This window comes from Diadema antillarum, unplaced genomic scaffold, assembly GCF_040938485.1.
Source record: "Diadema antillarum isolate AM-2024a unplaced genomic scaffold, OU_Dant_1.0 scf00000037, whole genome shotgun sequence".
Classification (NCBI taxonomy): domain Eukaryota; kingdom Metazoa; phylum Echinodermata; class Echinoidea; order Diadematoida; family Diadematidae; genus Diadema; species Diadema antillarum.
This window is the reverse complement of record NW_027270926.1, coordinates 2,713,947-2,739,945: the sequence shown is the minus strand read 5'-3', so window position 1 is coordinate 2,739,945 and position 25,999 is coordinate 2,713,947. Positions and strand designations below refer to the sequence as shown.

The 25,999-nt window shown below is 40.8% G+C and overlaps 1 protein-coding gene across 1 annotated transcript; it reads left to right on the top strand.

Annotated features, from left to right (window-relative positions):
• Nucleotides 1-2,201: 2,201 nt before the first annotated feature.
• On the top strand, nucleotides 2,202-24,970 carry LOC139708858 (staphylococcal nuclease domain-containing protein 1-like). The gene is made up of 20 exons (XM_071620820.1): nucleotides 2,202-2,261; nucleotides 6,000-6,149; nucleotides 7,504-7,627; nucleotides 8,416-8,497; nucleotides 9,104-9,261; nucleotides 10,156-10,247; nucleotides 11,854-12,015; nucleotides 12,501-12,607; nucleotides 12,901-12,991; nucleotides 13,522-13,644; nucleotides 14,458-14,624; nucleotides 15,641-15,824; nucleotides 17,410-17,551; nucleotides 18,086-18,195; nucleotides 18,968-19,156; nucleotides 21,115-21,247; nucleotides 21,616-21,812; nucleotides 22,687-22,794; nucleotides 23,432-23,683; nucleotides 24,417-24,970. Exons 1-20 carry the CDS (start codon nucleotides 2,211-2,213, stop codon nucleotides 24,480-24,482), a joined length of 2,688 nt encoding a protein of 895 aa, XP_071476921.1. The 5' UTR covers nucleotides 2,202-2,210; the 3' UTR covers nucleotides 24,483-24,970.
• Nucleotides 24,971-25,999: the final 1,029 nt, after the last annotated feature.

Sequence of the window (25,999 nt, the reverse complement as noted above, 5' to 3'; positions counted from 1 at the left end):
CATTTAGCACTTGTGCTTATTCCTGTGAACAAGATTTTAGCTTAGCAATCAAGGTAAATATGTATGTATTATGACTATATGTAATGACGTATGACGTAATGATGACGTAATGATGTATATAAACCTGTACATAGATATCTGTATATTGTATTCATATTGTCATAATTGCATAGGGCCTACACGGCGGGGACGGATCCAGGAATTCATTAAAGTTGGGGGGGGGGGATGCAAAGCAGTGTTTATTTCTGGTGCCACTTCTGGGTTTAATTGGCTAGACAAGCAAAAAAAGGAACAAAACAAAAACAAAAACTTCATGCAGCGCAATATCCTTGTGCCTCCCTTTATGTTGGTCATCTTGCTATTTCATGCACGATTTTATAAAAAAAAAGAACAAACAATTAAAGGGTAGTGCGTATACCCGGTGCAGCATTTGTTTCCTTTTTTAATCCTTTTATTCAAAAAAGAAGAAGAAAGAAAACAAAATTAGCACCCCTGCGTATCCTCCAATGCATGGTCATGCAAATGTACATTGTGTATTTGTATTCTCACACAAATACATGTAGGCCTATGCTTTATTGTGATGATAAACTCAAACTCAAACAAAATAGAGTTCCTTTTTTTTTTGCAAGATTCTTTTTTAAAAACAATTTTTATATAAGCACCATTAGAGTTATTTGTGGTTTGAATTTATTCTGTTTAACAAAAAAAAAAAAAAAAAAAACATAGGCCGACTGTACGCCACAGATATAGAACAGATATACGTATCAACAACCTTTATTGATCCCTTACACAACCACACATACGCTATTCAGTGGTAAATACAAAATAACAACTTTTGAATGACCACTCGTGCATATATGAGCTGATCAAAAAAAAAAAAAACTTTAAAAAGTACAGTGATAAGAAATACATATGAATCTGTAAAGCCTCTTGATTGAGCTAAGTTTTGCCGTGTACATTTAGTAAGTCCTATAACTATGCTATAGACCAATGTGCCCTGCATGTTTGAAAGGTATTGTTTACCACTGGGAGCAGTGATTAAAAAAAAAAAAAAATCAGTGGCGGATCCAGGCGGGGGTGCACCGGGCACGCGCGCCCCCTCTGTATTTTTTGCCAAACAAAAAAGAAAAAAAGAAAAAGAAAAAAATGGGGGGGGGGGGACAGTGCGCCCCCCTCTAATTTTGTATAGGCGCTTCCCCTTCACGGAATTCCTGGATCTGCCCCTGAAGATATCACATTCAATGCATATGTGTAGGTCAGTTGTATCACAAAACATCCTACTATACAAAAATTTTGCAATAAAGCCTAAAATTTGAGGAGATATCACTATTGTTCTCAATAATCCATAACTGTAGATGTTTTAGTCTTGAAGCATCTTTATCATAATTATTGTTCACATTTTTTAAAATTCAACAAATTATACAGGCCTACTTGACATATACTGATTCACCCAAAATGGTTGTTTATATCCCTGACTATATATCATTTTAGAACTATTTTGAAGCACTAGAGCTGGGTTTTTTGTTTCATCTGTAAATAGTAAATAAGTAGGATCCATTCATTGTTACCGCTATGTATGGACATGACAGACTTCAAGGGGAGGACTAGCATGAGTTTACAGTATAGGCCTATCTTGTAGTATATTTTTTTTGTATGTAAATTGTAAATCTCGTAGTATGTAAATCAACCGGAACAAAGTAAATAAATCAATATTCATTCTTCTTTCTACATCCAATTACTTTCACTTGATCATTATTTCTTTAATTATATCTAATAGCAGGGTCGGATGATGCTTTTTGCAAAGGGGGGGGGGATGATCCAATAACAACGGGTTATGACAAGCAAAAGTAAAAAGTCTTTACAATTTTTGTTGCCATTTCTCTCCCCAAATCCGCTAACAAGTAAAAACAAAAACAAATAAGAAAAAAGCAGCCCAAGGAAGCTAGGGGGCTTAAAACCCCTACTACAATGTTTCACAGATTTATGAATGAATACAACTAAAAGCAAATCAAAACAGGGATGTATTATTTGCAATACATTGTTTACTGGGCCTGCAAACGCGTCTACTTTACTTTCTGCAGCAAAATCATTACAGATTGTTAAATTGGCAACGACTCATGAGTAAGTGATGATATTTGATCGTTAATTCAGGCCACCGGGGTACAACGTGTGCAAGCAGCAAAGAAGATCGAGTCAACGAGTCGTTCGACATGGCGAACCCAGCCCCCCGACCAGCTTTCCAAGATGGTTTTGTGAAACAAGTGAGTAATTCGTTGAAAAAATATTTTGATATTGCTAAGATTAATGAAATTTGGAATATTCTGTGTATATCCTAATAAGCTTTGTAAGAGTGAGTTTTATTGTGCCTTATGCTGCCTCAAAACTTTGACGAAGGTGATCATGATGAACCTGTTGAGTGTGCGTGGTACGCCTGTCGAGCCTGCCACGCCACGCCACATCCACAGTAAATTGCGTGCACCAAGTGTGGTTTACGTGTGCTAGAATCTATATGTTTTTCCGGCGTGTGTGAATGAATGCGATGCAGTTCGAAACAACAGACTCAAACGCAAAAGAAAGCATTTGCAAATGTCTGACACGTACAGTGATACTATACAGTCTTCAGTTATTGTAGATTGGGCGCTGATTGTCTTTACTTTGCCTTTCATTCATATTCGATAATTATTGGATAGGCCTCACAAGAAGACAAGTTAGAATCGACTGTAAAAAAAAAAAAAAAAAAAAAAAAAAAAGCCCTTTCTCCAGCTCCAACCAGCAGACCAGCAGCAGTGACCAGCATATGGACTGGTGCTCGAGGCTTGAGCCGAGTGATTTACAAATTTTAACAAATGAATTTACTCGTAGAATATAAAAACTTAGGCAACATTTAACTATTTAGTAGTTGGAATCTAGATTTAAAGTAGGGTGTCTGGTAGTTTTTTGCAACTGGAGAAATACAAGTCATTTCACACTAAAACATACATATCCATAATGTCCATAGTTAACATAATACATGTGCAAAATTTCTCACCATAATCATGAATAATGGTGAAGTTATGAGCAAATAAAAACAGGGTATTTTTCATCCTCACGCTGTCAAAACCTTGGCGAAAAAGTGGGTCGCGAGCGTAATGAAATTCACTGTCAAGCGCACTCCAGTGGGCGGTGCTATTCACTGCGTTTATCACATTCAAAGCGCGCGTGTTTCTAAGGCTAAGCGCGCACCCTTGTCAGCTAGCACACACCTACCCAGCCAGCTGTGCGAGGCCCGCTTCGATCCCGCGGCACGCACTTGTACTTGCACTCGCACGCGATTTGTACACACGGGTTTACGAGACCGATGACCCATCATACACACAAACGTATCACAAACGTAGGTCTAACAGCGCGGCGGAGTAAAAGCGCACATAGTAGTGGTGCATGTGCGATATGTAGTACAGTGTACATGGAGACGCGCACATGTACCGGTACTCACATTACGTACCGGCGGTGCGCTATAGCAGCTGTGCGGAGGCTGAACATCGTACCTATGCATGCAAAACCGACTCGACTGTATGGAGCTTCGCGTAAGCGCGTGCCGTAACCACGAGTCATGGCGTGTAACTACGTGTCTAGACTTGTAGGCCCCGCCTCGCTTAGTTCGCTGATGCTGTTACTATGCTGACAAGGGTATCTTAATCGCTATTTCGCGGGTTTATCCTGGGGAATAAGCGAAAAACCAATGCTATTTTTGGATTCAGCACCATTGAATCCTCCTACACCGGTATGGCCAGTTTCACAGTCGGACTGAACAGCCGAGTTATAGCGATGTTTAGGCTTAAATCTGAATTTAGGTAGCAATACGTCTTGATATCTAAACTCGGCGTAGGACGAGAAGAATGAGACCACCACAAGCTTTCATATGATACCAAATTTATGGAGATTTGTTCCCGGGATAAACCCGCGAAAATGCCTGAAAGGTGATTTTAAGCCAAAATTGTGGGTCCACTTTTTGACCGAACGCGCGCCCTACGTTTGCCCATTGCCCAACACGCACTGAACGCATCTGGTAGTCGTAAGTTTATTTGAAAATGCTAGCGCTTTTGCATTCAAAATGTGACTTTCGTGATATCATTTAGTATCGAGGATGATATGATAGATTTCTCTTATTGTAAAAAATGTTTTGAAGTAGTTTTATGTTCTGTAGATGCATATAAACCTAGAAAATCTAGGTCAAAGATGACTTGTGAACTCGCGACTTTTGCGTGAATTTCGAAGGGGATGACAAAGCGCATCGCGCTACCGACGCCCTATTTAAAGCCTCTGTAGTGTCAACTGTACATTGTAGTGTAGCCCGACCAGACGCTGTTACGCTATGCGAAAACAGCGTCTGACGAGCGCGGCATGCAGCCTCAAAGTGAGGAACCTCAACACAACTACAAAACGTAGGAAAATGTATACTTTTCTCCTTTAAACAGAGTACTTTACTCACGTTAAATGCATGTTTCTATTATAGAAGAATAGTTCGCCACACTGGGTCCATGGAGACCACTTGCGATAAGTCCGTGGAACAAATAAAATGACACTTTCTGGCGCAATTCCTGACCGTCGGGCTTCGTCGTTGCAGGATTCAAAATGGCGCCTTGACTTATGCGCATGCGTGACCGGATGTGCTCCAGAGCGAGCGCGTGTGCGTTGAAAGTGGCGTCTGCTACACAATAACCGTGGTATGGAGCTCAATGCTCCTCGCCCGACCAGACGCCAGCCGCCGCCAAGCCCAGTACAGTTTATAGCTGTATACTAGTAACCGTGCGTACGCTGCTTGAGTGTAGCAGCACGGTCGACAGCGCGACCTTTTGAAAGGGCATTCACATCACGTGACCACCCGATATCTAAACTTGGCCTGGCGTGAAAGATCGTGTACGGTGTGGACATGCTGGATATGATGATCAATTTCGGTAAGTTTCATTACGTACATTTGAATACTGATAGCATCAGATGTAGAGTAAATATTGAAGAGTATACTCTATGAGTTTGAGGTGACAAAAATGAACGTAAGTATCAAAAGTCGAAGCTATTGTGATACGATTACGTCGCTCTCCTAGTGGTTGGTGGTCGCGCTCGTACAGCCCTGTCGCGACGTACCATGTACAGCGACTGGGCTGTGTATAGTTAATTGTAGTGTTGAGATAATCCCGTCCCGAGGCCCGATTTGGGCCAAACCCGGAAATCTTCATTAAGTGATAAGTGAAAATTGGAAACTTGTCACACACTTGTCTGTCACTGTGTTCTGTTTTGTACTTGTGTGTGTGTGCACCTGCACTGCCTGGCCTGGTTTGAGAATGATATCAGTCATTTTCGATTTGCCTGTGGTTGAGTGTTGCTGACTCACACACATAACTACACTGTGTATACACAGCCGAGTCGCTGTAAAAATGCTACATGTTGTTACAGGGCTGTACCAGGATGGTAAGCAACAACAAAGCGAACACAACGCGAACATACCGAAAACGAAGATTATATGCATCGTGTGCGAACGGTACATCCTCTTTCACTGACGGCCGTTTTGAATAATCAGAAGTTCACGCGATCGGAACTGCACTTTTTTCTTTTTCTTTTTTTTTTTGCCTTACAGCTTAATTTCATGTGAAAAGATGACCTGTTACTTTGATTCCTCCACTTATGTACCTTGAAGTCAACTTTCTCATAAAGTACTTTTAGCCTAATATTGAGATGAAAGCTATGAACTATTATAGCAATGGACATAGATGGATTCTACTGCAGAAAATTTGCAAAGCAAGATTTATCAACTCACATAGATTCTTGGTATGCGTGAGTACAAAATGCATGATTTGTCAAACTGCTAATTCATACATACAAGTAGCCATATACCCAGAGCTGAAATTGTTTAAAACAGGAGCTGTAGGGCCTACCACAAACAGTCAAAAATACATTTGTGTCTTCTGCTTTTAAGTCCCATCATTGATGAATTTGGCGCTCTCGTCCTTGGTTTGTTTTCACAGGTGTTGTCTGGTGATTCTGTGATCATCAGGGATCAACCACGAGGTGGACCTCCCCCAGAGAGGCAAATTTGCCTGTCCAATGTCACTGCCCCAAAGCTTGCCCGCAGAGCAGTTCCCGGTGCAGACAACTCAATTCCAACCAAGGATGAGGTTTGTCTCTCGCATTGTCTTTGATTTTTTTTTTTTCTTGTGTTAGCTATAGTTAAGCACAGTGGAAGCAGGATCATGCCATAGGTGAAGAATCTTCACTCATTCTAATCTGTTGACATTGAATCTGAACACTGAGTATTATTCTATCCCATTAATGCAAGAGTTTTCTTTGGGAAACCCCCAGTGTGAGAAAATAAGTGCAAATTTTGCTCTGAAGAAAGTCACCCAATGTCATCTACATTGCATGAAGCATTTTTCACGTTGTCCATAACTTTGATTGATTCATTACATTAATTAGATGTCATGTAGAATTGAAGTAGGATTCTGTCAGAAAAAAAAAATTAAAGTGTTTGAAAACTCATTTTCATGTTGGAGCTCAAATATTGGGGATTCCAGTCTGCCACATTTCATCATTACATGTGACTTACTAGTACATTATTTTGTGAGGTAACCATTGACTTTACTATATGTGACCCTGCACCTCAAAACAAACAAAAAAGTCGCCAGACATGAATTTTTAGTTAAGACCATATTCTGAAAGAGCAGACTTTAAGCTTTAAAATGATGTATAACTCAAATCAAATGGACTCTCCTAACCTATCTAAATATTGGAAAGAAAGCACAAACTCAGGAAAAGTGTGAACTGAGAAAAGAGGCTCTGAAGTACAGTGTCTATTCAAGCGCTTAATCTTTACCAAACCGTGCTGGCTGTGCGATGAATGGGACAAAAAACAGGAAGTAAACCACCAGAGTAACAACAATGAAGGGATTGTCAGCTTAAACTGAAATTAAGCATGCCTCATTAACACATTCTGTCCATAATTAATGCCAACTTTCAAAGCAGTAGCACTATCCTTTCAAAAGTTATTAGAATTGAAAGTGAAGAGTGTGGACAAGGTTTTTCAGAAATGAAAAAGGGATTCTAATGACACACCTACAAAATTTTGTGATCACACTATTCTACCAAAAATGTTTGAGATAAACTGCTAAAAACACACACTTTCCTGCCCATTTTGTGATACCAAATTTTAGCATAATGTAAAAGAAGACCCGCTCTTTCAGAAAATATGAAAAAGGCAAGTTCGGCTAGGTTGACCCATTTCACTTATTTTCAGTCCTCACGCAAAATCAGTGTGTGCGACTTTATGTTCGTTTTGAGGTGCACGGTCACATATTGTTTTATGCTTGCTAAAATGTTCATAAAAATTAGTGGAACAGACATCTGATGTGTTTCTTAAATGCTATACAATTCATGTATGCAAGAATGATTTTGTCAGCTCAAAGCTTTTCAAGGGTATTCATACCATTATGTGAAAGTTATTTGTGTGATATTATGTCATTTTTCTGTGAAAAGCCATATGCGTGGCAGGCCAGGGAATACTTGCGGAAAAAGCTCCTGGGCAAACACGTTGGGTACACTATTGAGTACACTGCTCCAGGATCTGGAAGAGCATATGGATGCATCTACTTAGGGAAAGGTACGTATAGAATGATAAAAGATATCTATGGCTAATCTATGGTTGTGCTGTTTGACATTAGGGAGCTTTAGATTCACGACACGGACATCGAGACAATAATTGTGTTGGCCTTTCTCCTTTCTCTCTGCGTCGTGTCGTGTCGCAAAGTACAGTAACTTTATATTTCATGAACACACAGCCTATAAAAAGTACAGAGGCACCCCCCATACGATCTTTGCATCAAGTACAGTGTAGCTCTCTGCGTCATGAATTTGAGCAGCTTAAATGGCCCAGAACCTTTGTGAAAATTCAGACGATGTGCGATTGATTTTGATAAGCAGTCTTGAGCATGTGTTTTTTTTCCTCTAACGTCCACTGCGTAAAAATGTGAAGCTCCCTATTACCACTCTCTAGAGTCTGAGCATCTGTCAGAATATTTATTTACCTTTGGAGTGTTGACAAACATTTTTGTTTACTTTTTTGTTGTTGACATAATACATTGATTGCTGAGGACAAATAAAAGTACAAGAAATGTCTTATGTTATTCACAAAGTAATTAAGATAGTTCTACTGTATGTTTCATGTCATGGCTAAATGCAGGACCAACGGTAGATGCATTGTTGATTCAGTGATTCAGGTATCATTTGTTCAGGGTGAAAAAAAGAGAGAAAAGATAATACCAATATATTTTTCCTGCAGTGCACATGTTATTAAAGCCATGTGTGGATCACTGATTTGTAGAGACTGGCTAGACTGTAACCAGCAAAGTGGTATATACAATGCTAATGCACCAACCTCATCATTCACAGATACCACTGCAGAGAATGTTACTGAGGGAATAGTGTCAGAAGGACTTGTTGAAGTAAGAAGAGGAGGCATAAAACCCAGCGAGTAAGTACAGTTTTCATATCTAAGACACAACAAATTAACATTTTACACATATTGTTTCATTATTTACTGTTGTGGGTTAGTTTTTGCATAAAAATTGTTTAAAGGAATGATAAAGTTTTTGTTTCAATGGGGGTGGGGGGAGTCAGATTTTTAACTTTTTGCGAGATAATTAGAAACCTCTTATGAAATATTAGCATACAGTTCTAGGATTTCATGTTATGAAAATCCGTTATGAGATGGCTGAGATGAACAAAGTAAAACAAAGTGGTCCTGATGAAAGGTGAGTCCCGCCTTGTATTGGGACCTCTTTTGTTTGTGGATATCTAGACCATTTCAAGATCAATTTTCATCAAATAAACTTTGAACTCTTAGAATTGTATTCTCTTTAATATTTCATTAAAAGTTTCTCACTATCTCACAAAAGAAGTTTGAAACCTGAAGCCCCATCTCAATCAACACTATACCATCCCTTCAAGCAACTTACAGTCCAATTTAAATAAAAGTGCTGTAATTTCATATGTACAGTGTGTATATTGTCTTTCTTCATGACCAGTCATTTATTTTGGACCTTTGTCTTCTAACTAAAAAACACCCCGAACTTTCCAGTGATCAGTCGCGCCTGTGTGACCTTGAAGATCTCGCGAAGGCTGCTGGGAAAGGCAAGTGGGCCAAGGAGCAAGCACCGGATGCTATACGAGAGATCAGCTGGGCTGTGGAGAATCCCCGCCATCTGGTGGATTCCCAGCACCAGAAGCCTCTCGATGGTAAGTCACACAATTTCCCAATGTCAATCCTTTTAAGGTAACACACAAGTTAGGTTTGGACAGTGATCCTTAGTTTTGAGGATAAGCTAACTGCGAGAATAAATTATTGAGTAATATGGGGTGCCAAGTGTTGCTTGGTCTATTTCATCACAAAATCTGTCATTTTGTTAACAAAATTGACATCACTTGTGAATGAAAATACAATTTCGTCATGAAATTGTCATTTTGTGACGAAAGAGACCATGCTACACTTGGCGCCGTATACAAAACTACAAGCTTATCCTCAAAGTTAAGGACCACTGTCTGAACGTAGCTGCAGTCACCAATTGGATCTCTGTTTATGATAGAAATAAGTGAGAAAAACAAAACAAAATGAAAATTCCTTTGTAGTTAGGAGTATACCATGTGCGCATGCTGGAAAGAGGTGGCTGGACCGGAAGGGCGTCCACAGAGGTGAGTGATTGGAGTGAAAATACCATGCATGCAGGCACCTGTTGCATAAAAAGATGCAATCAAACATAAGTCAGAAAATCAAACATAAGTCGGGTATCAGCCAATCAGAATTGAGTATTCACAGACGTATGTTTGATTTTCTGACTTTGGTTTGATTGCAACTTTTATGCAACAGGGCCCAGATTTTATTCCAGGGACTGGGTACATGTGTTGAGAATGTTTTAAGCACAATAAGGAAGAAGAGAGATGCTATGTACCCCCTCCCCCACCCCTCAAAATACAAACAAACAAACAAACAAACAAGCAAACAACAGCAACAAAAACAACAGGCAAACAAACAAACAAAACCCAAAACACCCAGGCACAGAACAAGTAAAAACAAAAACATTCCTCTCCCACCCATGAGGGTAAACGTGCAGCACTTCTTATTTTCCTCAACAGCCATCGTGGAGCATGTACGAGACGGTTGTACCATTCGTGCCTTCCTGCTGCCCTCGTTCCAGTACATCACGGTCATGCTGTCAGGGATAAAGGTCAGTATGATGGACACCCCAAATACGAATTCACGAACATGCTTCAAATCAAACCCACATGGTATTGTCGAGAAGGAAGCATTCAGGCACTTGAAATTTGCATAACTTATGGACTGAATGCTAAACATAAGAATTTCATCAATACGAGTTAGAAAATTCTGGTCTTGATTTTATGAAATGTGTTGAGGTGTTTGACTGGATTTTGCCCATCCCTCAAGCTATCACTTTGCAAACTTTATGTTCTGTTTGTTTTGCTATTTTTTTCTTGATTCAATCATTATTTGCAAAATTAACAACTCACAAAAATTTGCCTCCTGTGACACAAATGCATAGTTGTCAAAGCACAGGTAGAACAGAGCTAATCTTTGTCATGAAAATTGATAATACTTCTCATTTCGTCAATGTGGTTTTCGATAACAAATTTAAGTGTCACCAAATTGGCATACGATTCCAAATTAGTGAGATACTATTTTCGCATAATATATGGTATGTACAGTATTATCTCAGAAGGCATGCATGAGTCCTGAGACGACACTAGTTTACTTCAGATACAGCTCACAGTCTAAATTCATAAAATATGGGGTGTTTCTTAGCCTAGTGCAGACCAGGGTTGAATTATTCAGTATTGACCTAAGTGTCCTAATGCAAGTAATTGGCTGAGTTTATTCATAACTTGCTCCATCATTATGCTCTGTATTCAAAAGTTTTATGCCTTGGAAAATAATGTAATAGTGAGAAGGCATTAATTTTGATGGGAAGGCCAACATTGCAAAGTATTATCATTGGATGCCCTGGCTGGTCTATGAACCAAATTGTTGCAAATGAGTGAAATTCAAATTTAAAACAGGCAAGGGTCATATTGGCTAGTGCTCTGTGACTTCTTAAATCCTGTGGTCAAAGGATATTTCAAGAACTGTAATCGACTGACTTTGTAGCGTAGATGCAGCTGCTGGGATTCAAATTTTAATGTTTGTATTTTGCGTGATTTTGACTTTATTAGAATATTCTGTTAAAACAGATTTTACTTTATTTTTTGAGTTGTTTCACTTTAGTCAGTCAGACTAAAATACACTGTTCTGCTGATGATGAGTTGCACCCTAGGGATAGGGATTGCAGGCTCCATTGGTTTGGAGCAGCACCCTGTCTCTCAGACGTGCACAGGTCATGTGACACGGTCAGGTGACCTGCCACATGATAGAATAAACAAGTGCACAGGGGCCATCTGAAAATCAGAACAGAATGCGTGAGAAGAGTTCGGAAGATTTTCCAGACATGCTCCTTCTGTTATCATACATAATTGCTGTTAGTTGTGCGAGTTAGTCTCATTTATATAAACATTTCTCCTGTCTTTGCTTTATATATTTTTCCCTGTATCGTCTCCTCCCCCACCTTCGTCTGTCTTCATCATGTGTGTCTGTCACACTTACACCTATTTAAACCCATTTGATAACCTCTACCATCCCATTACATTCTGTGAATTGTACTGGCTTGTATGTATCCCCCCCCCCCCCCATCCGTCACTCCTAATACCTCGCCCCTCTCCCCCTTCACAACTCTTCCCTCAACCCGATTCACGGCAACCTCTCCTATACTTCATGCCGCGCAGTGCCCCATGTTCAAGAGGGAAGGGGACGTGGAGGTGGCGGATCCCTTCGCTGACCAGGCCAAGTTCTTCACGGAGTCGAGGCTACTGCAGCGAGAGATCAAGATCGTCCTGGAAGGTGTGTCCAACCAGAACTTCCTTGGAACCGTCCTGCATCCGGTCAATGTAAGTCCCATCTTTCATTCAGGTGCATCTCATTTTAATATTCCGGTAAAATGACCCCTATTTAAGTAACATTTGACAAACTGCTCTCTTCTCTTTTTTTTTTCTTTTTGAAATTTTGTTGGATATAAGGTAGTAAAATCATATTTGTCAACTTGCTGCACTTCATTTTCCTGGAATGATCAGGGGGGCATTTCATGAATCATCTTGGTCGCATATTTTTCTGACAAACTGTTACAAGCCACTGAAATCCTTGCATCTGATTGGCTGAGAGCAAATTCATGAAATGCCCCCCCTGGTGTTACTGTAATGATAAATCTGTGTAATACGTGTGAATGTTGTAGGAAACCCACCAAAAGTATATTTTCATCTATTTCTTTTTTTTATGAACAATTCAGATACACGTAGTCAATGTTTTGAGTGATTGATAGATACTTACCTGGGGATCTTTTTCTGCCCATGCCTCTCTTTGTCCCTGCAACTCACAGAACAGCAACATTGCAGAGCTGTTGCTCAAAGAGGGATTTGCCCGCTGCGTCGACTGGAGCATGGGAGTGGTGACATCAGGAGCAGACAAGCTCAGGGCCGCAGAAAAGTAAGAAGTACTCAAGTGTCATTTCGTAGTTGAAAAGGGGATTTGTTTATTCTTGGCTATTTTGTCCCTTTAGAAGCACTCCGCTTTGCACCCACACTGAGAAATGGATTAGATGTACTATTGTCAAGATGACCTGCTTCAAATTTCCGCTTGATCTAAGTGATTGTTTTTTAAAGTAAAGACATGAATATTGTTCTTAATGACATGCCATGTCTTCTTCTACTTTCTTTCTTAAATGTATGATTTCCCAAACCAATAGTGGACTCATTTTTATTTTGCATTTTACCTACCAGAGCAGCAAAGGAGAAGAGATTACGCTTGTGGAAGAACTATACCCCACCGGCAGCGGCTGTTGACATTGGAGAAAAGAACTTTACTGGCAAGGTATGTCTTAGTACCCCCCCCCCCCCCATAAAAAGTGTATTTTATGCTTCTTGAAATAAAGCAGCTGTTGACTTGCCACATTACCAGCCTTCTTGCTTAGATCGACCATGTCATTTCTGACAGATGCGGGTTTGAATCAGTTCTACGCTGCTTATTCTCTTGTGCTAACTTGCAGCCGAGAATGTCAAAAGTGTGATTTTTATTTCCCCAAGAAATGTTCATGTGCCCACGGTATCTTTTACCGTATGAACTTTGATAACACAATAATGTCTTCTTCTTTAGTTTTCTTTAGATCATTTTGTGTTCACCTTCACCTCTACTCATGTGGAAAGAAATATAGTCATGGACATTTATTCACATTAGTCCAAGTACCTGGTCATGAGCTGGCTCGATAGAAAATTTTTGAAGTTGATTCAAATATTCAAGAGAGAGAAGGCAAATGTTATAGTCAGATCTGAATTAGAGAGAAGTATCCAACATATGTCCCACTGCGCCTTTGAAGATACTATGCGTCTTCTTTCTCCTGACAGGTGGTTGAGATTGTGAATGCAGATGCCTTGGTCATTAAACTGGAAAACGGGTCCTTCCGCAAGTTCACGCTGTCAAGTATACGACCCCCGCGACTGCCTGCCAACCAAGAAGATGCACCTAAGGTTGGTGTTCATTCCTCCCAGACAGATATCCCTTGTTCTTTGACGAGAGTTGCTGTTGATTTTTTTATTTTTTTTTTTATTTTTTGCCCGCAAGTTTGCAGATAAGTTTGTAGCAGTGGTGTAACCATCGATAACGAGCTGTGTGCTCATTTGTAGCACTTCACGACATGGGGCTCGGATGTCCAGTGTGGTAATGCAGTTTCGTGGTTGTGAAAGATTGACTTCTTTTGCTTCTGATACATGAAACTTCTTCATTAAAATGTGTAATCCTTGCTCCTGTTGCTAGAGCGTACCAAGCAGTAACATGAAATTGTCTGACTGTATACAACTGCTTGAATATTGGAACGTGACATGGTTTCTATGCTGTGATTGTGAACAGAAGTTTTTATCAATGGGACGTTATTTCAGAGACATTCTCTCAAATTGAACTTTACTTTACATTCACAGGTTTTCACTGCACCAACTGAAGTTAGCTACATTTGTGTACTACTTGAAATGTTAGAAAGCAAGAAATGTTAATCATTTTTAAAGTGAAGTACTTGTTGTACAAGCATATATTGTACTTTCCCTTCTTTTGGGACTAGAATCACAAACACATGGTACTCTTTGCCCTGATGGCCCATTAGAGTAACCCTTTGAAGTTGCCTATTAAGATGTGAGGACATCATCAGATAACGCTCACTTTTATCTTTTCCATAGTCATGAAGATTGTTCTCTTGAAAGTTAATCTTGAAATTGATGTCATGTACTAGTAATGTAATGATTCCTCAGAATGCACTGCCTGAAAAAAAGTTTGCCCTATGGACATTGTAGGATCGCCGCATCAGGCCACTGTATGACATCCCATACATGTTTGAGGCCCGCGAGTACCTGAGGAAAAAGCTGATCGGCAAGAAGGTGAACATCTCAGTGGACTACATCAAACCTGCCAGCGACGGCTACCCGGAGAAGACCTGTGCTACCATCACCATTGGACAAGTGTGAGTTTACTGATGGCGCCTTTGAGCCGATCCAGAGAGGTCAAGTGGGGCGGAGTAAACCTATTTTTCAGTGATGGGAGAGGGGGGACCAAGTGAATTGCCAAATTTTCACCAAACTTTGGCAGGTATTTTCACTAGGATGATTGAATGTATATTTGTACGTCTGCTCATTAGCTGAGAATAATAAGGTTATAGGAACCCCAACTGAAAGAGTCCCAAAGATTCTGAAAAGAGTGTACAAAAGCGCTGGGAATAAAAGGGGTATAGAAACCGTTCTGCAAAATGAAACAGAGTCTACGGAGGTACTAAGAAAGAAGGGATTACCTAAAGGGTTCTGCCAAATACAAGTGACCATTAAGAGTTTGAAATGAAATGATTATAGAAACTGTTTTCCAAAATGAAAATATTCTGAACAGGGTATGGCAATTTAAAAGCGTCTAAAAAATAGTTGGGAATGAAAAGCTTATAAAAGCTGTTCTGCAAAATGTAAGGGCATAGAAAGGTCCTGAGAATGAAAAGGTTTTCAAAAGGATACTGTATATGCCAAATATTTCGCGAGGTTTTTATTTTCACGAATTTCGCGAGTCAGGTGCTATTCGTGAAATTAAAGACTTGCGAAAATATTGACTCTGGTCCCAATGTGGATGTAACGTACACGTTTACATACTCTCCGTTCAGTACAGGACTTTACGATTGCGAATTTAACCACTCGCGAAATCATCGGGAATTCGCGATTCGCGAAAATTTAGACTCATGAAATATATGGCGTATACAGTACTGCAATTTGTAAGGGTCCTCAAAAGACCTGATAATAAAGATTATAGACACTTTTCTGCAATATTTAAGGTTGTACAGAGGTACTGAGAACGAAAGGGATATCAACAGGGAAGTGCAATATGAAAGAGACGACAAAAGAGCTGGGAATGAAAGGGTTGTCGAAACTGTTCTCCAAAATGAAAGAGTGTGCCAGAGGGTGTCATTTGTCATGGTCATCATTTGTCTCTGTGTTCGGTCAGTAATGTGGCTGAGGCTCTGGTCAGCAAAGGCCTGGCCACTGTGCTGCGATACCGACAGGACGACGACCAGCGGTCAGCCCACTACGACGAGCTGCTGGCTGCGGAGAGCCGGGCGCAGAAGAACGTCAAAGGACTGCACAGCAGGAAGGAGCAGCCGCTGCATAGGGTCGCCGAACTCTCTGGGGTAGGTCGTCATCTTTACTCCGTCTCTGAAGAGCTGGTGCCTGATTTTTATCCCCCTTTCTTGATTTCATATCTCTGTTTGTCTGTCTCTCTCTCTCTCTCTCTCTCTCTATCTCTGTCATTGTCCGTATCTCTGTCTCTTGATCATAACAATGTCGGCATTGAGAAAGGAATATGAAAGATAATATAAAGTTTTGGTACCTCGAAAGTTTCCCTGAGTTTCCCTGTCCTAGTTTGTGTTTCAGGTTAAAGTACCTTTCATATAACTAACACTGTGAGACTTACTCGCCCCAAAGTGCTCTCATGTCTTAGTAATCATGCAATAATGGTTTCGTACCAGAGCAAAGCGGGCTCTGAAAATTCGAACGATCCGTTAGTTTGACTCGACGCGGTACCGGGGGGACAGTCAATATACATGTATGTACGAAACCATTATTGCATGATTACTAAGACATGAGAGCAATATGGGGTGAGTAAGTCTTACAGTGTTAGTTATATGAAAGGTACTTAAACCTGAAACACAAACTAAAACAAGGAAACTCAGGGAAACTTTTGAGGTACCAAAACTTTATATTATCTTTAATTTGCGAGATCTCCGAGTTACACATTTGTGATGATGAAAGATTGGAGACGGTTGTAAAATGTAATACCAGGTGTTTCAAAAAACATTTCCCACTTTTGATCATTAATAGCTCAAAAACTATTCATCCGATAAAACTGTCATTAATATAAATAATAGCTGAATAGTGTACAATTTGGTTGGAGGTGATTTGAATGTGAAAGCATAAATCAGTTTCATTAAATCTAAGATTGATTTTGAAGTAAGGTTTTAGATTTTGGTCAAATTTTAACCCTCTGTACAAAAATTGAACCTTGCACAGAAACCAATGATGTGTATGTGAGTGTGTGCTGACAATGGCCCTGAACAATGGACATGCATGAACCACCTGTTGACTAGGCGTCAGTCTCGTGCTCCCAGGCACATGAATGCTTAATCAATAATTCATGTGGATTGCCCTGGGCACTGCTAGTCTGGATTCATGCACGGTAAAGGGTAAACTGCATGCACATGGAAAAAGGAAGCACACGTTTCCATGTGCTTGCAAACACCACATTCCATTCCAGCTGGCAATCATTTTCAATTTTTGCTTCACATATCACTAAATTTGGGATATAAATAAGCATAAATGATCTAAAGTTCCTCATTTTAATACAACTGTCTACTAATTAAATAGTCTGACAAATTTTTTCACTTTTTGATAAAAAGATATCATTTTTGGTAAAGAGTTCAGCAGCATTTATCATTGGGGCGATATGTTTCACAGTAGATTTATTCAAGGCTCCATTTACACAAGTGTATACTCTAGTTGATTTTCTTTGCTTCCTGTCACCATGTTTACGATAGAACAGAAGGTATTCATTGTAATTTCGTTTTTTCAGAAGTAGGGAGAGCACTGTCGAGACCCAACGACAGTATCGGCAGGCGTTTGACTTTACACAGATACTGCCTTATTACTCCTGTGTCTTTGTGTCATTAATTAAGTGGTTTTTTTTCTCCATCATTTCACATCATTCAATCAACGTAGGATTCTGCGAAGGCCAAGCAGTTCTTGCCGTTCCTGCAGCGAGCTGGCCGCACCGAGGCCGTGGTGGAGTTTGTGGCCAGCGGGTCCCGCCTGCGCCTCTTCCTCCCCAAGGACACCTGTCTTATCACATTCCTCTTGGCGGGTGAGTGCAATGAATCCCAGGACCCCAATCCTCTATCCATGCCTCCAAGCCTGTCCTACCCGTCCTTTGCTGTCCATTCTCTCTGTGTAGTTACCGCACCCTCTACATCCTTTGCAAAACCGTCCATGAAGATTTTGAAAGATATCTACCCAATTCTATCACCCTGTCTGCAATAGAAGTACACCAGTGTCACTGCTACGGTACCTTTGCACTGCTAAGGTACCTTTGCCTTTTCTAAAAGGAAGTAATGTCAGTCCTGAATAGATGCAGTGCTTTGTTGTATCCGACCTGAATCATCAGTCCTGTGTTATTCAGATTTTCTTGAATTCATCTGTTGCAAGCCAAGATTGCACTGTCCTCCCGAAACCCCGGACTGGGTATTGTAATGAGAGTGCAAGCAAACAGTCTTTTTGTGAAATTCCAATGACAGTACTAATGAAAAATGATGATTATTAGTGCCCTTGAAAATGTATGCATTGAGATACTAGACTAACCATCTGTGTGTACAAATTGTTGATGTTCACCCCGCTGTAGGAATCAGCTGCCCCCGCATGGCGCGCACCGGCCCAGGTGGCCCAACTCAGGGAGAGCCGTTTGGTGATGAGGCCCTGCAATACACTAAAGAGACTTGTCTACAGCGGGAGGTGAGGGAGACACTTTTGTTACTTCTTCTTTTTGTTTTTTTACATTGATGGGTAGGGATGGTTGAGACATGTATTAGACTCTGGCACTCCCTACCCAGTGCAAGCCTATGCACCTTAACGCAACATTTTGATGAGCATGAAAGACTCTTCTTATTGGAAACACAAGGCTATTCTTACTTTCCACGTATAGCACAAAAGTATGATGATAACCTTTGTTGATGATCTGTACTTGACTAGAAGAAGAAGAAGAAGAAGACACATCACAATAGATGTATGAAATTACAGTATATTTCACCATTACTTTATAAGAGTAAAGCTGATATGTTCTGAAGAGATGCTTAGTAAGACAAAGAGCGATTTTGTTTTGTTTTGTTTTTCATAAGTGCCCAAGAAAAAGTTTTACTATTCCCGGATGTTTTCTGAGATGCATTGTTGCATGCTGGCTTGAGATCTTGGAGACTGCCAGTCAGACTCATATGCAGCCAAATTATTGGGAGCCATTCATTGCTTGTGTAGCCAACATTGTTGCAGTATGGATGTGCAGAAATCTATCCTGTCTGTAGGACAAATTTGCAATCAGATGTCGGTCGGAACGCATCATAGGGGATGTGACATACATTCACTGATGTGTTCATTTATGCCTATTTATACATAGATATGTTAGTGTGATGAGACTTCAAGTTTTTTAACTTAACGAGCAAGTCGAACTCACAGTGTGATTGAAGTATGTGATGTACCACCGGTCATGATGATGTCGTGTCTGTCATACCAGGTTGAGGTTGAGGTAGAGAGTATGGACAAGGGAGGCAACTTCATCGGCTGGCTCTTTGTGGACGGGGTCAACCTCTCCATATCCCTGGTCGAGCAGGGTCTCTCCAAGATGCACTTCACAGCAGAAAGGAGTAACTACGCCCGCCAGATTGCCGACGCCGAGGCCAAGGCCAAGACTGCGAAGCTCAAGGTACATTTGATTCCATTGGTTACTCGATAGCCACACATCTATGGAGCTCTTTAAAAGTGAACTCCTAGTTCTGAGGGGCATCATCACCTACCGTTGGTGCAGTTGTGTTTACTTTTGTTCATTTTCTGTCGTAGTGGCATACAGTTAAATGAGATCTCAAAGAAGAGCACTTGGCATGTGTATGTAAGCTGTGCCTCTCCTCTTGTGGGTGTACATGGTCTAGGTCAAGGTCAAATTCTAACATTTCGGTATCCCCCCCCCCCCCCCCCCATCTCCACAATGCCTTCAGATGTTTTCATGAAACATAGTGTACTATGTATCACCAGGTAAAGATTCTCTAGAGAAAGTTTAAGGCCATGGGGTCAAAGGTCAAGTGAAAATGCATGCCATATGGCGACATTGCTAGGTTTAATTTGGCAACCAGGGTATGAGTGTTCAAAATCTCTGCTGCCTCCTGCAGAGAGATTTAAGCATCATTCACTTACCTGAATCACATGAGCACACTTCTACAGACAACACAGAATGGGCTTTGAATTGACATGCATTGCTTTGAGCATGAAATGAATAACGGAGCAGAGATTTGATTTACTGCTGTGTGTTGCACTGCACTGTGATATGATTTGGACAAGGCTGTTATTAGGAGGAGAAAAAAAATGTGTTTCTGGTAACGGGAATCTATCGCTTACTGAGTTTGATACACTGTGCCAGGTAGATTGCCTTGAGTAGCCACACCAAGTTTGAGTGAACAGCTTTGCGAGATAGAAATTCATAATTTTACAATTGGGTGAGATTAGATATTACATGGTAACATTATCATGGGGTGATTTTAATGTGCTGGATTCATTTTCTCCCAAATCTGTGTGTACCAGAATTTGTTTGTGAGTTTGTGTGTGTATGTGTGTGTTTGTGTTTTTATTGGATTGGGTTAATGTTATAACATTCCATGGTAGTTGTGCTCCAGAAACATGTAGTACTTGTGCATAAAGGCCTGCTTCTCTCCAGTAAACTGCAGGCGTGCCAAAAGACCCCAAGTTGCATGACCGACTGGTGTTGATAACTGTCCCGCTTCTTTGATGCTAACTTTGCCTTCCCCCTTCACCTATACTTGTTGCAGGTCACATGCACCTGTCTCATTCTATCACCATCTGCATTCTCTTGCTTGCTGCAACAGTGATGACAAACAATAAAAATCCATTCAAAAATATTGCATGAAATCACAGTTCATTGTGACATGTGATTAACAACATCTCGTTAGTCTGAGTTGCACACACCTCTCCTTCATTACACCTCGTTTCCCGCTCTGTCAGCTGTCTCTCTCTCATCCTCCCCCTTTCTCTTTCACCCCTCTTCTCTCCCCCCCCCCCCCCCATACTTGCTCTCTCTTGCTTTCTCAAGGTTTTGTACAAACTATGTATATTGCATTTCCATTTCCCTCCTGTCACTCACTTCCCATTATGGTTATAGATATTTTCTGCCTCTCTCCCCCTCCACCTTCCCCTTCCCTCCCCTCTCCCCCTTTGTCCCCCCCCCCTTTTTTTTTTGTCCAGTTGCTCTCTTTTCATGTTTTTGTCACTGTTGCTCCTTGGTACATTTGCTTACAATGACATCAGTCCAGAAGTAAATGCATTGATGCGCCGAGAACCCAACTGATACATGATAACCAGTAGTCGGTTAGAAAGTTAGCATGTGATTCTTTGGCATTTGATTAGCTAAATATCATCCCACTAACATGGGGTACCTAGATTGTCTCCCTCACACAATTGGACTGCATGTCAAATCATCATTAAAGTCAAAGTTCTGTGATAGACCGTATTGGAAGCCCAGTGTTGTCTTGCAGTAAGGAGAAGATTAGTTTTGGAGTTAAAGAACCTTATGGCTCCCGGTGATGCACATATCGACTGTGCTCTGCGGATGCATTCTTCATGATGAGAGGACCGGTATCATACTTCATCTTGCAGGTTTGGGAGGGATTCGTGGAGCAGACTGACACGCCCGTAGTGGAGGAGACAGAAAGGAAGACGAACTACTCCAAGATTTGCGTCACAGAAGTGGGGCAGGAACTGGACTTCTACGCTCAAATGGTTGATTCCGGTAAATAATTCCTCATAGTCAACAGACAAATCACTTGGCCTTAAGTTTATGCTCTAAAATGATACAGGAGATAGTTTTCTACCACCTCTTTATATATCAGTGTAAGAATGACATGAAAATAATGCAGTGTTTCAAAGCCTAGGTAGATAATAGGAAGAAAGAGGACAGTGTCTTATATATAATTTCGTATCTACACTCCTAGATCCTCTCCTCTCTAGAATGGTATGTACCTTCTCTTGTCTGGCAGAAATAAAAAGGTGTAAAATGCTTAGGTTTGGGTGCTCCATAAGGTACCCATTCTTGCATTATCTCTATCTTACTGATAAAGCATTTTTTCCCACCCCACCCCATCCCCTCACCTATCCCAGGACCCAAGTTTGAGCAGCTGATGAACCAGCTGCGGAAGGAGCTGGAAGCGTCCCCGCCCCTCCCTGGTGCCTACACACCCCAGGCAGGACAGCTGTGCGCGTCCAAGTTCGCCGTAGATGGGCAGTGGTACAGGGCCCGGGTGGAAAGAGCCTCATCCAGGGATAAAGTAACTGTTCTCTACATCGACTTTGGCAATGTGAGTCAGCGGGGAACAGTGTGCCTTTCCCAGATCAAAACATCAAAGGCAATAAAGGTTTTTTTTTTCTTAGCGTTCCACAGAGGCTGATAATTGTGGAGAATAATATAGAAACTGCTTCCTACGGAAAAGATTCCTTGAGACATTCATATGAAATGATTGCACAGATCAATTTCAGCAATCACATGAAAGCCATTGGCTACTCCTGTAGAGTTATGCAAGTTTTCTCCTTTTGCTAATGCAAAACTAAGGTGTTCAAATTAAGAGACTCAAGAAGTAATTGAACATATTTTATTGTGGGGGATGTTTGCATATTGAGGAATTGGAATACATTAATTTTTGTGTAGGTTTGTTTTCGTTGATGATACACTGCATTCTTTAAGCATTGGATTGTATTTTAGAAGAAATGGAATTGATGCATCTATATGAAATTGACCATGACCCCTCTCAGTGATAATATATTTTCAGTAATGATTATAGCTCTACCAAATTATGGCAGTTTGATACAAAATTGTCCACCCTGTATAATATGACAGTAAGATAGTGGAAAACAGACATTTTGTTTCATTGGTAAAATGCAAGAAACCCCTGGTAATTACCTGAAAACTTTATCTTTTCCCCCTTTTTTCCAATTAATTGGATACAGATACAATTTAAAATGAGGGAATGTGGTTCCCTAAGATACAAACCTCCCCCCCCCAAAAAAAAAAAAAAAAAAAAAATGATCAGAGTAACATTGCTCTACTCTAAAAAAAAAAGAAGAAATCATTCAAAAGATATGACAGTATTTATAATGAAAATTATGTTGAGTGGAGTTGCAGAGGATGGAAATTGATGTCTGAAGATATTTTCCTTTCATTTCTTTACCTCATAGCGAGAGACTGTCTCTTCAGCTAGCCTAGCCACCCTGCCCCCTGGCTACCACACCCAACCAGCCCAGGCCAAGCGGTACCACCTCGCCTGTGTCCAGCTACCCAAGGACGTAAGTGCAGGAGCATGGATACCTCCCCTTTCCCCTCCACCCCCACTCCTCCTCCCCTCCATGTTCTTGTTGTGTATGTTGTGTCTGATACTGTTAATGCTGCCCTCCTGGAGGTAAAACGTTCAATTCCTCAGGATGTAGAGCCATATCTTGTGAACATAAATCATCCCATTTTTGCTCATGTGAAGAATCAGGTGCAAAACCAAAGAAGTGGCCTTTTCCATATGCATTACTTTGAAAATTGGATAAATGAAACCAACCCCACCAGGTTTGCCCCCAGACGACAGCTGATATTCAGTGAAGGTTATCAACCAGTCAGTTGCAACCTACGCCTAGAACGTGAAGAATCCTTTCTAGACGTCAGCTAGTGGCAAGAAGGTCCCATCAGCCAGCAGGTTTAAACAGGGTTGAAATCATTAATTACAGAGAGATCATTGATAAAGCTCTACACAATTCAGTAAGGGGATTCTCGAATATATATTCAAGCCAGGCCAGCCTTTTCACTCCATGGTGTGCCCACGTTACTAGGTCTCTAAATATCCGTACATGTTTGTTACAGTGCCTCAACACATTCCCCACTGTCGATTATATCATATTTGTCTATTAATTTCTCCTCCATCCCCCTCCACCTTTCCAGGAAGATGCCAAGCTGGATGCCCTGGATGCTCTGCAGACCACCATCCTGAACAATACCTACCTGGCCAACGTGGAGTACCGCAACGTGGGCCAGGAGTTTGTCACCCTGCTGACGGCCAAGGAGCCCAAGGAGGACGTGGCCGAGGGACTCCTGCAGGAGGGCCTGCTCCTGGCGGAGCCACGGCGGGAGAAGCGGCTGGCCAAGCTCGTGGCAGACTACGCCAAGGCACAGGAGGTCGCTCGTAAAGCCCATGTGAGCTCAGATGTTTTCTTCCTTCTGTTTTTGTCTGTCGTCATGTCGTTGTTTCCTTTTTTTTCACCACATTTCTTAAGCTTTTGCTAGTCTGTGTTAAACCACCAATGATTACTTTGTTGTAGTAAGGTACATTAAAAGCGGTTATTTTTCTATATTTCATGAGTCACTGTTGGACCACAAATTTAACCCATTGAGGACAATTTGATTTTGCTACAACATGCATTTCCCATAGACGCTTGCCCGAGTCTACTCAGGACTCGTCCTCGATGGGTTAAGAACATGCAAAAATATCGCCACCTGATCTTGATGGCATAAAGTTACAGAGTGAATGGACAGTCACTAATGCACTTACAAGAGCCTCAGTGTCATATTACAAAAAAATGTCTGTACACGAAATTACCAGCTTTCTCAGATGACATGATCTTATCCTTATCTTTGGGTTGAAATGATTTTTGTGTTGTTTAAATTATGATGCTTGTTTGTTGAAATTATGGTGCTTGTTTGTGGTTTCATTTTCCTCATTTTTGTGATAAGGGGATTTTAGGATATTTATTAGCACACTTCAGATTCAGTTGTCATGGAATTTGAGAAATTAGACTGAATTGTGAACTTGTGAACTTACTGGTAGTTTATATACTTCAGCCTCAGACACAGTTGCTCATGGCTTGCCTGGCAGTTGAACAGACTCATTAATAATATCTTTGCCATGTGTTATCTGCTCTCTTTTCAGAAAAACCTGTGGCGCTATGGCGATATCACCGAAGATGACGCCAGGGAGTTCGGCTACTCGGGGTAAAATTGCGCCAGCAGCCCATTCCCTATGAAGTCCGGAAAGAGGAGTAGAGAATTGTCGAGCTTCTTTCCCTTTCATTTCATTTTTCATTTCCGTCTTCTTTTCTTTTCCGCGAGACTCGTACCTTTTTGTATGGGTCACACTCACATTCACGGCATGTCTGCATAATTGCAGGTGGTTATCGATACATTCCAGGCTCATGCAACAAAAAGACTTTGAACCTTTTTGTAATCGCAGTTCCATCTCCCCTCTTGCGAAGAAAATAACTCTTTTCTGCCTCCTGTCACGCTTCCTTTTCGAGGGAGTTTGACTACCTCCTTCTTTTGCTAGGTTCGTGAATATGATGTGTTGATATATTCAAAGATTGATGCCAACTTATTCAGCGTTATCATCATTATCTCGTCATCATCAGTGCTCTTGACAATTATCTCAGGTTTCCACCTGCAATTATTATCATTATCTTCATTATGATTTTAATATACGTGTATGTGTCTGTGTGTGTGTTCCACCTTGTTCATGTGGCACATATACTGATGCAGAGATTTTATTTTTGACATGCCTTCACACACCACCCGAATATTTCTGAGAGCTTGATATGACGTATCGAAAGTGGAAGTGAAAGGAGTTTGATGTGATGCCGTAGCGCCAAGTGATGACAGTATGGGGTCAGTTTCCCATCTACTTCGCTCTCCTCTCTCCGGACTTCGCCTGCAAAGCATGCTTAAGTGGAAGATAGTTCACTCTTAACAAATTGAATGAAGTCCTTAGTCGATTAACGAGAAATATGAAGAAAAAAAAATAACAATATATGCTTCCAAGGTAGTTTGTAGGAGTAACGACAACATATTTTCATGTGAACTGTACTTGTAGTGGGCTTACAGATGTTTAGTTGTAGTGGTGATCTCGCCGTGTGTACACGTACGTACCTTTGTATTATCAGTCGTGTGGTCACATTTGGGATGAATATACCTCTATTTCTCTTTCAGTCAGGTGTATGCAAAGTAAAACTGAAGTACATGTAGTAAAGCTTCAAGAGAGAGAAAGCGCTATATGAATTAGCAAAGATTAGTGTATCCACATTCGTTCTCCACATTTAACTTGCGTGTCATTTTAGAGACTTTTGTCAAGAGGGAGTAAGTTCTCTGTTCACCACGAATAAGTAGGTTTAGGTCACATTTATGCTTCTTCAAGATGTCTATGTAACTTTCAAGATATTTTTAAAGTCATTTTCTTGGAAGGAAGAAAAAAAAAAGCAATGCCAGGAGAAATAATTTCCTTTTCAAGCATATCTTTGTTTGAACATGAAGCAAATCAACGTGTGCAAATGTGGTGTCATTGCATGACAATTGTCCAAGGCCCTTACTTGAGGTGTCTCACTTCATTTTATGTCAAGAATTTTATTAGCATTTTTAACCTTATGCAAGGAGAGCAATGCAATGTATTTTTTTCTCTCTTGATGTGAGGTAAGCTTGACATCAAGGTATCTGTTGAGTGCAGGGTTTAGCTGATCTGCACTTCAC